General features: G+C 35.3%; 1 protein-coding gene across 2 annotated transcripts in view; it reads left to right on the top strand.

The window, feature by feature from the left end:
• Positions 1-14667, top strand: part of POF1B (POF1B actin binding protein) — a 105443-nt gene that overhangs the window by 15135 nt on the left and 75641 nt on the right. Inside the window, exons 3-5 of one of the 2 annotated variants that reach the window (XM_045995770.1) lie at positions 1763-1837; positions 4525-4605; positions 6306-6335. In XM_045995770.1, coding sequence (XP_045851726.1) covers positions 1763-1837; positions 4525-4605; positions 6306-6335 — 186 coding nt within the window. The remainder of the gene's footprint in view (positions 1-1762; positions 1838-4524; positions 4606-6305; positions 6336-14667) is intronic. The other variant, XM_045995771.1, reaches the window with a different exon arrangement.

Genomic DNA, 14667 nt, shown 5'->3' with positions numbered 1-14667 from the left:
TCTGAGAATATATTCAAAAGCTGCCTTGAAGTATTAAGCTTGCAGTATTACTGCTGATGTAACAGGGAAAGGGAAGATGAAATGTTATAAGGTGAACCAGAAGAAAAACAAAAAAGAAACCACAGCATGCAAAATATTTGGCAACTTGTTTTAAGAACAGCACATTACACCTACATTATAGCTGTACTTCCATATGAATCTGCCGGTGTTTCCCTTGCAGGTCTGTGATTCTGATTTTCAATAGTCTCCTTGTTCTAAAAAAAAATTGTTTTTATTATGGAAATATATCCTGGAGTTCTGTCAATTGGTTGTAAATTATAGTGATGTATGAAGAGATTGGCTAATGCTATCAACTCTTCGCACACTAATAAAGCTACAGTTTCACTGATTTGGGAAAAATGTAAAGAATGTCAGCATAATCAACAAAGTGACTTTTATCTAATCATTATTAAAAATCATACTCTTACTTTTTTAGACTATTTTCTTTTAACATCAGAGCCTATTCTTTGAAATTTCACTAGAAGCAGATCAGACAAACCATAATTAAAAGTTAGGCTGAAGTAATCTCAGAGCAGTAGTCTTTTTTTTTAAAGTTTTTATTTTAATTACAGTTTGTTAACACACAGGGTTATATTAGTTTCAGGTGTACAATATAGTGATTCAAAAATTCCGTGCATCACCCACAGCTCATCACATATGCACTCTTTAATCCCCATCACCTATTTAACCCATTCCCCCTCATACCTTCCCTCCAGTAACCAGTAACCATTAGGTTGTTCTCTATAGTGAATAGTCTATTTCTTGGTTTGTCTCTCACCCACCCCTGCCAACTCATTTGTTTTGTTTCTTACATTCCACATATGAGTGGAATCATACAGTATTTACCTTTCTCTGACTGACATTTCACTTAGCATTATACTCTTTGGCTCCATGCATGTTGTTGCAAATTCCAAGATTTCATTCTTTTTATGGTTGAATAATATTCCATTGTATATATATACCACATCTTCTTTATTCTTTGGTCAATCAGTAGACCCTGAGCTGCTTCCATATCTTGGTGATTTTAAATAATTCTGCTATAAACACAAGGGTGCATGTATCCCTTTGAATTAATATTTTTGTAATTTTGGATAAATATCCAGTAGTGTGATTGATTCTGGATCACTGGACAGTTCTATTTTTAAATTTATGAGGACCCTCCATACCATTTTCCAGAGTAGCTGCACTAGTTTGCATTCCCACCAACAGTATAAGAGGGTTCCTCTTTCCCCACATCCTTGCCAACACATGTTGTTTCTTGTGTTTTTTATTTTAGCCATTCTGACAGTTATGAGGTTATATCTCATTGTAGTTTTGATTTGCATTTTCAGGGCAGTAGACTTAGTTGAGTTCTCAAAGGTAGTTTTCTATCATGGTTAGAAAATTTTTGCATTTTATGTTTTTGTGCTGATAAGTTTTGCATCTTGTTAAATTACAGACCTATAATAACATTGGGATATATATTAGCAGAGATCTCAAAAAGAAAAGAAGGATGTAACCTAGAAATACAAGAAGAATGTGTTCTTATGAAAGTATTCAAGAAATTATTTTATCATTAGTTTACTAGCAAAGCTGACAAAGGAATTCAGTACTGTGCTCTTTGGAAGTTCTTCTGACGAACTGGGTTATTATAAGATTAAAGGAAATTATACCTAAAGAAGGTAAGATATTCAAATGACACGGCTTAGTAACAGGTTCTGAACCTCCCTTTTTTTCTCAACAGGAACTCCATTCTCCAACTCTGAAAATATCTACTTGCCCTCCAAGCGGTGTACATATAGCCCCGAATACTGAACAGGTAAAAGAAGTTATGGATTAGATTACTTTTCTTTTTATGTAAGCCTTGCTCATATGTTTAAGTAATCTTTAAGCTCTCCTAAGGCTTTACACATTTACAAAATGTCAGGAACACAAAACTAGAAAGGGGATTCTCATATGTGATAATCAGCTCAACCCATTAAAGGAATGTGAAACAGGTGCTGAAAAAAATGTTATGAACTGAGATTTTTCAGTTTCATTGTCTATTCTATCTAATTGCTTTTAGTTTGAGTGTAGTTTATTTTTAGTCAAGGATCTCCAGTAATTATCTATATTTTAGGTCCCTTGAGTTTAGCACAAGTAAAGTACTTAAAGATTTTATTTATTTATTTGACAGAGAAAGAGATCACAAGTAGGCAGAAAGGCAGGCAGAGAAAGGTGGAAGCAGGCTCCCCACTGAGCAGAGAGCCCAATGCAGGGCTCGATCCCAGAACCCTGAGATCATGACCTGAGCTGAAGGCAGAGGCTTAACCCACTGAACCACCCAGGTGCCCCACAAATAAACTACTTAGATCTTGGATTGGTCAAGGACCTGACTTTGTGAGTGATAGTACTCTCAGTTTGCATTCAGAGAGAAAAGCTTACAGTGTCATAACTAGACCTTCTGAAAGGTACATGATTTGAAAGATATGCAAGGATCTAGTTCCCTCAGTTTTTACAACTTAATAATCTCACGTTTAAGATTACCCTGGAGTTTAGGCACTATATCTCCAAAAGGTACCTATAATAATAATTGAATACCATGTTAACAAATATGTGTTTAATGAGCTAGTCACCATTTATTAAAAAGTGAATCGTAAGAAAGTAAAATAAAAAAACATCCTAAATTTGTTACTACATAGGACAGGAGTATAAAGGAAGCGGCACTTGGAGGCTAGGAGGGAGAAAGATGGTGTTCTAAGAAAGCAGGCCTGCCCAGAGGAGGTACCAAGGTATGAGCTTGAACAGTAAGGGAACAACGGGACAAAAACTGGTCTCCAGACTTTAGTACAGCAAGGAAATCTGATCTTATGGAAAACAAATAAGATTATCAAAAATTTGTCTACCATTTCCCAATTTGGCCTAGCCTAGAGGTGAGTCAGCTAGAGTCATGCTTTTATTTATTTATTTATTTATTTAGAGAGACAGAGAGCAGGAGTGGGTAGGGAGCAGGGCAGGGCAGGGAGCAGGGTGGGGCAGGGGCAGGAGAGAAGTAGACTCCCTGCTGAGCATGGACCCCCCCCCCCCCCCGTGTGGGGATGGATCTCAGGACCCTGGGAAATCCGATCAGTCACTTAAGCCACTGACCACCCAGGTAACCGTAGGGTCATGCATATATTTAGCAAACAATTGCTGAGTACTGACTATGTATCAAATATTGTACAAAGATGTATTAGATCCAATTACTATTCTCAAAGAGCTCACAGACTAGCATGGATCCCATACACAGCAAAACCTAAGTGGGATAAAGGCTACAACAGCGATAGAAATAGAGCTCTACAAGATCACCAAGACAAGATTACCTTGGAAAAGTAAGTGCACTTAAATCACAGAGATATTCACTACATTCAAATCCAGGCAGCAAATTGCATTAGCTGTTATTTTTCATAATGAAGGCTTTAAAATTGGATTTGCCATGTTTTATTTATGATAATACAAATATGTTTATTGTAGAGTATTTTGAAACCATAAAAAATGTAGACAAGAAGAAATAAAAATCACTCATGATCCCTTCCCTTACCCACAGATAGTATTATTAGCATTTTACATTTTCTTCCATTCAAATAAAGAATTGAGATCATACCATATATGCAGTTCTATATCTTCATTTATCACTTAACCTTATATAATACTATGAGCTTTTTCATGTAAATTTGTATTAATCAAAATCATTATTTTAGTAGCTACATATTTCAGCCTATAGATGATTAATCTTTCCCCTCTCCATAGGAAAGTGCTCCTCTTAGTGTACCTTCATCAGTATTATTATTTGAAATTTATTTCCAATTAAAATATAGTACCTTTGTTATGTTTATTTGATTCTTAGTTTGGTTGAATAGTTCTTGTTGTTTATTAAGCATTTCTTTTTGTTTTATAAATGCTCATGCCATTTGCTCATTTTTCTATTAGTATGAATCTTTTTCTTAATGAAGTATAAAAACTCTATATTAATGATATTGACTTTTTTTCCATCAAAAGTTTACAAATTACTTTATTCTAGTGTTTTGTCTCACATTTAATGTTATTTATGGCCCTCTGCCATCACCACACTGAAGATTTAAATGTTTAAGTACACACACACACACACACACACATTTTTCTCTCTGTGTCTCTTTGATTTTTAAAAATTATAAGATAATAAATGTTAAGCTATATTTTCTTCTAATATTGCAGGGGCATTACAATGCAATGAAGATTTTGAAACTCTCATCAACTATAGCTTGGAATGTGTGATGAATTACCATGAAATGAGTATTTAATAGAAATACCTAGCACAGTGCTGAACACATAAGCACTTGCTTTCATGTATGTTTCCAAGATTGAAGTTAACTAGAACCATAAATTCTTGTCATCATTTATGCAAATGGCTTTTAAAATTTCACTTTGAAAATTGCTCCCTATTATTATTAATGGCTTCAGGGTCATTAGGCAACTATAATTATATGCAGCTTTTATCTTTCTTTACAGGAACTCCATTCTCCAACAGTGAAAGTCACTGCTTATCCACAGACCACTATTAGGAGATACATAGTGCAAAAACCTGAACAGGTGAGCTATATCACACAAACTCTTGTCCCAACCTATAATTCCTTAGAAGTTGATAGCTTAAACGAGAAGGGTGACTTAGTTACCACATCCCTAAAATCAGATCATTGGGAGTTTCTTCTAGTTTTAAAGTTAATTTCTAATATTTAGTATTAAAAATCATTTAAAAATATTTTTAAGGATTTTATTTTTTTATTTTTTAAATTTTTTTAGTGATTTATCAGTTGCATATAACATCCAGTGCTCATTACATTAAGTGCTCTCCTTAGTGCCCATTACCCAATTATCCCTTCCCCTTACCCCTTTCCTCTCCAGCAACTCTGTTTGTTTCTAAATTAAGAGTCTCTTATGGTTTGCTACCCTCTCTGTTTTTATCTTATTTTATTTTTCCTTCCCTTCTCCTATGCTCATCTGTTTTGTTTCTTAAATTCCACATAGGAGTGAAGTCATATGATATTTGTCTTTCTCTCACTGACTTATTTCACTTAGCATAGTACACTCTAGCTTCATCTATATCATGGAAAAAGGCAAGATTTCACTCTTTTGATGGCTGAGTAATATTCCATTGTATATATGTACCACATCTTCTTTATCCATTCATCTGCCGATGGACATCTGGGCTTTTTCCATAGTTTGGCAATTGTGGACATTGATGTTATAAACACTAGGGTGCATGTGTCCCTTTGAATCATTATTTTAAAAAGTCATTTTTAATTCCAGAGAACTATGTGCCCATATACTCTGATTTAGTGATGCAATTGTTCCAAGCAGCATGGACATTCTTGGGTTATAAAATATTTCTACTTCTATAGTGCCACCTTTATACTACAAAGGATTTGGATCCTTTGAACCAAAGGGAAAAAAGACAAAGTTCTTTCACAGACTTCACATAAAAGTTATCAGCTATTATATCAGAGGCTGGAGTCCTTAGTTTATTTAGATTTGCCATTGAGACATGGGCTAAGAGGAAGAAAATGAAAAATCAAAAGTTCAAAAGTGTCTCAATCCCTTTATTGCCTATGCTATGAACTTTTGTGCCTAGCAATAAGGTCTTTTGAAAATTATAGTTATATTTTCTACTGAAATATATAACCTTATATTTTGCAAACTATTATATTATTCTCTATCTCATTTTGAGGAGTAAATTAAGAAAACTTTTCCTACAGTAAAAAGCTTTCCTCTACACACATGCAAAACCATATACAGCCCCTCTTTAGCTGCAACAGGATGTTCTATGGGATTATAAGGACAAAGTTTCACAAATAGAAAGAGTGTGCCACAGATAATAATATAGCAATTCTTTGTGTTGTTCTTTATTTTATTTCTCCACAATTGCAAGAAAGAATCCTCCCCTCTGTCACAAAATAAAATCAATTATTTGCTTCAGCTGTGGAAAGCAAAGGATTAAATTAGGGTAACACACTTGATATTACTCCGGGTGCATGGGTGGAGGGGTGAACTGTTTTTTTGCTCTCTGTCCTCCCCTCTTCTTTCTTTATTTATTTTAAAATCATTTTCTCATGTCCCTTCAGCTACAAAGGGAGTTAGTTATGTACGTATGCATGTGTGAACATATGAGCATGTAAAATCTGTGGTGGGGGGATGATTATTTTGAACACTTGCTTCAGTTTTCACATATCCATTATAAGTATCAAAACCGAATGTGATTACACTAAAGCAATTGCTTGTGCTTTCTTTTGCAGAATCAGATGTTTAAACAACAAATCTCAAAGGTGTGTTGGGGAAGGGAGACATAAAGAGAGCTTGTGAGATGAGAATGTGCATTTTTCTATGACATGGACACTTTACCCTTTCCCCTTCTTCCTCCCTTGTTCTCCTTTTTCTTTCTTTCACCTACAAGCTGGGGAATATGTGTACTTGGATGCATATTACATTTGATATCCCTGGGTTTCAAAGAATTAGTTCTGGATAGCACTTTTTTTTCATAATGTGAGTTGTTGTGTTTACCTAGCATATATTCACAGAATAATTTTTAAATATCAAATAATTTGAATTCCAACACTCTTTGCCAGTGATTCTTATGTGATTTTGGATAAATTCTTATTCTTAAGTTAATGGAGAAAAGGAAGAATTAATATTTATTGGATATATGCTTCATGCTAAGAAATTACATATTTTATCCCATTTAAATCTAAAAAGTTGAGAAAACAGAAGCACAAAGAAGTTACTTACTCAATGAATATCTATCAATTGTCTACTATGTACTAAAAATCGCTCCAAGAATTAGGGATAGAGTAGTGAACAAAACAAAGTCCAATCTTCTTTGAACTTAAGCTTTTAACTAGCATCAAAGCATTTAGTTACAAATTGACAGAGTGGGAACAGAAATTGAACAATTCTCATCTAGGAAAGATACATTGAGGATATAGATGAAATAGGATTCAGAGACTCATCTACATACCAACTTTCCCCCATCATTCCCTGTGACAGTGTAATACAAAGGCAGAGAAATTAGAAGTATGTATGGAAATACATATTTGTAACGCTGAGCCTGCCCATGTAAAAGCTTATTATTAAGTCTGTGTTCAACTACAAAGAAGCAAATGGTTTCTTAGGGACGCCCCTCCCTGCAAAGGGCAATGATTATTTTAAAGCTTTTAACTCTTTCTGTTATTGAGGAATAAAACAAATTTCAACCCCTATGCTTTGTAAACAAAAATAATCTGATTTTGCAGAGCAGCTTGAATATCCTATTTAAATATATTCCTCATTTTGTTTAATTAAGTATATGCCTTTTTGTTTGTTCTTTTAAGTCCCCCCAGGAGAAGATTCTAGCTTAATTACAATATTTGTAATAAACTGAGCCTCCTAAATGACAACTTTATCCTCTTTCACCTCCCTGCTTGCCTAATCTTCACTTTTCCTCCTTGTAATTGAACTGATCTCAATCTACTTCTCATTATTATTTCCTTCTACCTCTGTTGAGCCTTTTTAAATTTTTGGTTGCTTTGTGATCTTCTTTATGCTCCATTTATTGTCATTTTAGTCAAAGTATTCATGTATTCTGGTATAAAACTTGACATAGAAATGAAGAAAATATTTTTGTTCTGCCAGTAGAGAGAATCCAATTGATAGTAATAAGTTTTATTAATTTCTAGCTATTTTATTAATTTTCTAGTTATCAATTTTCTCCTGCTATGGAGAGGAAACTGTACAGCCTTCATATGGTTGGAGGGAAGGAAACAAGACATGGTTCCTGTAACAAAAGAGTTCACAGTTCCTCTTGGCAAGGGAAATAAGATATGTCCACAAATAGCCATGCAAAATATATGGTGGGGAGTATGATAGATGATACAAGAAAATTACAGATGAAGTCTTATTGAAGTTCTAAGAGTTGGAAACAATGCATTTGTTTTGGAGAATCAGAGAAGGATTTACTGTGATATTTAAGGTATTATTACAGTTAACATTGTTGGTAGTATCATTTTACTAATGAAGAAACTAAATCTTAAATAAATTTGACTTGTTCAGGTCTTCTGACTCCAAATCTATTACTGTCTTTTCTGAGTTATTCTGGGGTTAATTTTGAAAAGATTTGATTACTTATGTTGAATATGGAGTTAAAAAAAAAGAAGAAAAGTTGGGCGCCTGGGTGTCTCAGTTGGTTAAATGGCTGACTCTTGATTTTGGCTCAGTTCATGATCTCAGGGTCCTAGGATTGAGCCCTATGTAGAGCTCCATGCCCAGCAGGTAGTCTGCTTCAGGATTCTCTCTCTCCCTCTTCCTCTGTCCCTCCCCCTGCTTGCTCTCTCTATCTCTCTCTCTCTCTCTCTCCCCCCCTCAAAAAAAAAATGTAAATCTTTTAAAAAGAAAAAAAAAAAGACCTGGAGGGGGCAGCTAGGTTGCTCAGTTCGTTGAGTATCTGATCTTGATCTGAGCTCAAGTCTTAATCTCAGGGTCATGAGTTCAAGCTCCACATTGGGCTCCACACTGGGTGTGGAACTTACTTAATAATAATAATAAATGACCTGGAGAAATGTCACATTTGAGATAGAGAGTTATTGGGAGTTATTCCTTTGAAGGTTGTCATTGTAGCTGTGAGAACGAATGAAAAACCCGATGGGTAATGGAGAGGGTTGAGGCACAGAACCTTGAGAAATGCCTAGCTTAAGTCATTTAAGGAAAGTCATTTTCCTTAATGCTGTTAAGGAAACAAAAAGGAACCACTTTCATGGGCAGAGAAGTTGTCAGAAAGAAATGTGAACACAGAGTAACTGAAACAAATAGGGAAAAGGGGTGGTCAACTGTCTCAAATAGCCAAAAGGCCAAAGAGGATGAGGATGAAGTTTGAGAATAAAGAGTTCGACCATTAAGTAATGGTGATATTTGAGAGTTTCCTTATAATTTTGGAAGCAAAACCCAGATGTGCAAAGTTAATGGGTGAATAGATCAAGAAGTAGAGGAAATAAATGAGGATTACTCTTCTAAGAAGGATATTGCTCAAAAGAAGCAGATAGGATGGTAGCTAAAGGAGAAAACAGAATCTTGGAGATCTGAGAGATTTACAGGCAGAGAAAAAAGAACCAGTAGTAAGACTAAACATGCCACAGGGCAAGGGGACAAATGGACACAATTCTGGAAAAGACAAGAGGGGATAGGTTTCCAGGTATAGAGAAGTGACTTCCGGATAAAAGGAGGAGTTTGTCTTTCTTGGTAATGAGATGGAAGGAGCAGAAATTGAAGAGAGGTTTTTGAGGTAGGGAGGAAGATGAAGGAATCTCATTGAATAGGTCTTTGTTTTCTCAATAAGAAGGAGAATGAAAGAATGTGAGCATAGGGGATTGAGGAAATTGAAAAGAAAATTGCAACCACAGTTATAGATAATTTGATAAATACAACTATGACCATGAAGGTTAGAGATGCACTTAAATTTTGATAACTTGCATTTGTACTGAGCCAAATCAGCAAATATTTTTTAAGTTTCTCCAGCAAGGTTTCATGGCCTGGGAACAGCAAAGTAGATGCTGGGGATTATGTACTTTGTTAGATGTAAGAACTACAGCCAGAGGTTCTAAAAGTAACAATTAAAATGATAAAATCAACCATCTTTGAAGACACCTACTAATTTTTAGGGTGGCTCTGGCACCAATTCAAATGTGCAGATTAAAAAAAATAAGCTGCCAAAATAGTAAAGCTGTCTAACAGCTCATTTGTGAAAAATCTAAGACTTCTAACTGTTTTACTAAGAATGATATATTTATATATACTAAAATTTGGTTTTACTTCTTTAAATATTTGGGGAAAATAGCTCCCTAAATTTGGAATTTTTTCTGTAAGTTATTTAAAATAATAAGTCCAACACACATTTTGGAGAGAATCAACACTGTTAGGACCCAAACCATTTTTCTTCTTAAAAATAATGTTGATTCAGCATTTATAGTGAAGAGAGAGAAATTTTCTTTTGCTCTGCTTTCCCCTGTTAGAGGGTACTTAAATCCTTAAGATAAATATTCATATCATCTCTCCTCATCCAGTCATCTGTTCATTCACTATTGTGTATTCAAGATGAATACAGTCCTTGCCTTCAATAAGCCTATTTTTGTATATGCTTTATCTTGACATCTTAGAATAGTTCTAACAAGGTTTTCATTAACTTTTTAAAATGCAGTACAGAATTAAAGTATTATCTTAATAAAAACAAATATCGTTTGTACATTAAAATCACAGATTAAAGGTAGTTGAAAATACATTATTTTGCTTGGTATAAAGTATTCTGCATTACTATCTCTGTGATAAGAAAACTAAGCCTCAGAGAAGGTAAATGACTTTCCTACATTTCCACGGCAGGTGGGTGATAAAGGCAGAGCTGAATATAGGTTTTATGACTCTAGAATTTTTTTCCATTACTCCTTCTTTCACTAATTTCAGTAGTCAGATCCAATGGTTCTGTAGTAGTCTGAATCAAATCCACTTTAGAATTCTCATCTGTTGACATCTCTGAAGCATTTATTTATTTATTTATTTATTTATTTATTTATTTTTCATTTTATTTATTTTTTCAGTGTAACAGTATTCATTCTTTTTGCACAACACCCAGTGCTCCATGCAAAACGTGCCCTCCCCATTACCCACCACCTGTTCCCCCAACCTCCCACCCCTGACCCTTCAAAACCCTCAGGTTGCCCCAACCTCCCACCCCTGATCCTTCAAAACCCTCAGGTTGTTTTTCAGAGTACATAGTCTCTTATGGTTCGCCTCCCCTCCCCAATGTCCATAGCCCGCTCCCCCTCTCCCAATCCCACCTCCCCCCATCAACCCCCAGTTTGTTTTGTGAGATTAAGAGTCATTTATGGTTTGTCTCCCTCCCAATCCCATCTTGTTTCATTTACTCTTCTCCTATCCCCCTACCCCCCCATGTTGCTTCTCCATGTCCTCATATCAGGGAGATCATATGATAGTTGTCTTTCTCCGATTGACTTATTTCACTAAGCATGATACGCTCTAGTTCCATCCACGTCGTCGCAAATGGCATGATTTCATTTCTTTTGATGGCTGCATAGTATTCCATTGTGTATATATACCACATCTTCTTTATCCATTCATCTGTTGATGGACATCTAGGTTCTTTCCATAGTTTGGCTATTGTAGACATTGCTGCTATAAACATTCGGGTACACGTGCCCCTTCGGATCACTATGTTTGTATCTTTAGGGTAAATACCCAGTAGTGCAATTGCTGGATCATAGGGTAGTTCTATTTTCAACATTTTGAGGAACCTCCATGCTGTTTTCCAGAGTGGTTGGACCAGCTTGCATTCCCACCAACAGTGGAGGAGGGTTCCCCTTTCTCCACATCCTCGCCAGCATCTGTCATTTCCTGACTTGTTAATTTTAGCCATTCTGACTGGTGTGAGGTGATATCTCATTGTGGTTTTGATTTGTATTTCCCTGATGCCGAGTGACGTGGAGCACGTTTTCATGTGTCTGTTGGCCATCTGGATGTCTTCTTTGCAGAAATGTCTGTTCATGTCCTCTGCCCATTTCTTGATTGGATTGTTTGTTCTTTGGGTGTTGAGTTTGCTAAGTTCTTTATAGATTTTGGATACTAGCCCTTTATCTGATATGTCATTTGCAAATATCTTCTCCCATTCTGTCAGTTGTCTTTTGGTTTTGTTAACTGTTTCCTTTGCTGTGCAAAAGCTTTTGATCTTGATGAAATCCCAATAGTTCATTTTTGCCCTTGCTTCCCTTGCCTTTGCCGTTGTTCCTAGGAAGATGTTGCTACGGCTGAGGTCGAAGAGGTTGCTGCCTGCATTCTCCTCAAGGATTTTGATGGATTCCTTTCTCACATTGAGGTCCTTCATCCATTTGGAGTCTATTTTCGTGTGTGGTGTAAGGAAGTGGTCCAATTTCATTTTTCTGCATGTGGCTGTCCAATTTTCCCAGCACCATTTATTGAAGAGGCTGTCTTTTTTCCATTGGACATTCTTTCCTGCTTTGTCGAAGATTAGTTGACCATAGAGTTGAGGGTTGATTTCTGGGCTCTCTATTCTGTTCCACTGATCTATGTGTCTGTTTTTGTGCCAGTACCATGCTGTCTTGATGATGACAGCTTTGTAATAGAGCTTGAAGTCCGGAATTGTGATGCCACCAACTTTGGCTTTGTTCTTCAATATTCCTTTGGCTATTCGAGGTCTTTTCTGGTTCCATATAAATTTTAGGATTATTTGTTCCATTTCTTTGAAAAAAATGGATGGTATTTTGATAGGGATTGCATTAAATGTGTAGATTGCTTTAGGTAGCATAGACATTTAGACGCGAAGACACCTCCAGATTTAAAGTGAGGGGGTGGAAAACAATTTATCATGCTAATGGGCATCAGAAGAAAGCTGGGGTGGCAATCCTTATATCAGATCAATTAGATTTTAAGCCAAAGACTATAATAAGAGATGAGGAAGGACACTATATCCTACTCAAAGGGTCTGTCCAACAAGAAGATCTAACAATTTTAAATATCTATGCCCCTAACGTGGGAGCAGCCAACTATATCAACCAATTAATAACAAAATCTCTGAAGCATTTTTACTGTCACTCACCCCTCCACTGCTTTATGGAAATTCTTCTTCTCTTGATTTTATTTCATTTTTCTCTTCTGATTCTCATAATCTTTAAGACTTATATAGTTATGTCTTTGATATTCACTTGGCTTTTCAGCAATTGTATGATTTTAACAAGAACTTCTAAGCATATGATTTGAAATCTAGAACTAGAACTGTAGCCATGAATTCTCCACTCATGTGTGTGCTGGACATTTATAACCTGAATGCCTTCCTGTGCATTTTGGTAAAAGTCTCTTTGCTAATTCTTTGCAATAATTTAATACATGTTTAAGGGATTACTATGCACTATATATTTACTAAGTGTTATAAGGAATAAAAACATGAATCAGACCTAGATTTTTACCAGGAGGGCATAAAATTCAATGTGTCTCAACGTCTCAACTTTCCTTGTTTTTGTTTTTGACACCATCAGCTATGTAGTAGATTTCTCAGATTTAAGATATTAGAGTCATCTTTAGAAAGTACTGTCCTTCGTGATTTAAGATAATCTCTTAACTGGTCTCCTCACCTGTACTTTTTCATTTCTCCAACAAATCTCCCTGAAGTAGATTTATGTTCACCTCAGTCCATTCTTTTTTTTTTAAAGATTTTATTTATTTGACAGAGAGAGAAATCACAAGTAGGCAGAGAAGCAGGCAGAAAGGGAGAAGCAGGCTCCCTGCTGATCAGAGACCCCGATGTTGGGCTCGATCCCAGAACCCTGAGATCATGACCTGAGCTGAAGGCAGAGGCTTAACCCACTGAGCCACCCAGGCGCCCCACCTCAGTCTATTCTTAAAAGCATTCAAGGACTCATTTGTGTCCCTTAGATGTAATTTACACTTTTACAGGCTTGGTTTCATGACTTATTTTGTTTACTTCACTTGGAGTACCATTTTCTTCCATTTCCTCATATGCAAGGCCCACTTTAATCTTTTCTCAAATGCCACCTGAGGCAAGTAACTTAACCTGAGCACTGCCAGATGGAATTCAATTTTTCCTCTTCTGAATTCCATTCCATAACTTATTTCTCTGTACCTTTTACAGGGGCTAGCTTTTTTCTACCTTGTATCATAGATGTTTATGTTCATATATTATCTATACTGGGGATCAAAAAAAATGTCCTGTAAAGGGCAATATAGTAAATATTTTAGGCTTTTCTGTCACCATAAGGTTTTGGCCTTCTTTGTACTTGTAGTCATTTAAAAATCTAAACATCATTCTTAGCTTGAGGACATTATAAAAATAGGCTGCTGGCTACAGTCTGGTGAATACTGATCAATATTCAGTGTTCCTGGTAATAAGCTAAGTGTGATTCATTCCTTATAAAACTGAGCACTGGTTGTTATACACAACTGATGAATCATTGAACACTACAACAAAAACTTATGATGTACTATATGTTGGCTAACTGAACATAATAAAAAAAGAATTTCAAAATAGCAAAGTGGAAAATGAGGAAAAGAAATGTATTTTTTGGTAAAGAAAGTGTAGCCATTTTCTAAAAAACAGATCATTGATATACAGCCTACATTTACATAAATGTGCATATTTCAGTCAAGTCACCTTTTATATTTTTAATCTTTGTTATTACCAATAATATGTACTAAGCTAAAGTATGTTGATATCAGTTATGTTGACATTAAATAAGATATAATGACTATAGTGTTACAGTTTGAAGCTATTGTAATGCTAGACTTATATATAATTGTAAGTACTAAATATATCAGTAAATGGTCAAAAAAAACATAGCAAAGTATATTGTGCATAGTAAGCTCTCAAACATGTGTTATATGATTGCAAATAACTACAAAAAGTCTTTTTTTATTATTCACAAAGACATACAAACAAAAGAGCTTCTAGGAGAATCCTTCTAAATATATCTACCTTTAGATTTAAAAATTCATCAGCTAGCAAAATTTAATCAATTACATATTTGTTTCACCAAAACATTCCAGGAACATTTAGTTAAAACACCCTTTATTCAAACTTGAATATAAGAAGTA

Source organism: Meles meles, chromosome X, assembly GCF_922984935.1.
Source record: "Meles meles chromosome X, mMelMel3.1 paternal haplotype, whole genome shotgun sequence".
NCBI classification, from domain to species: Eukaryota; Metazoa; Chordata; class Mammalia; order Carnivora; family Mustelidae; genus Meles; species Meles meles.
This window is presented reverse-complemented; position numbering and strand designations above follow the sequence as displayed.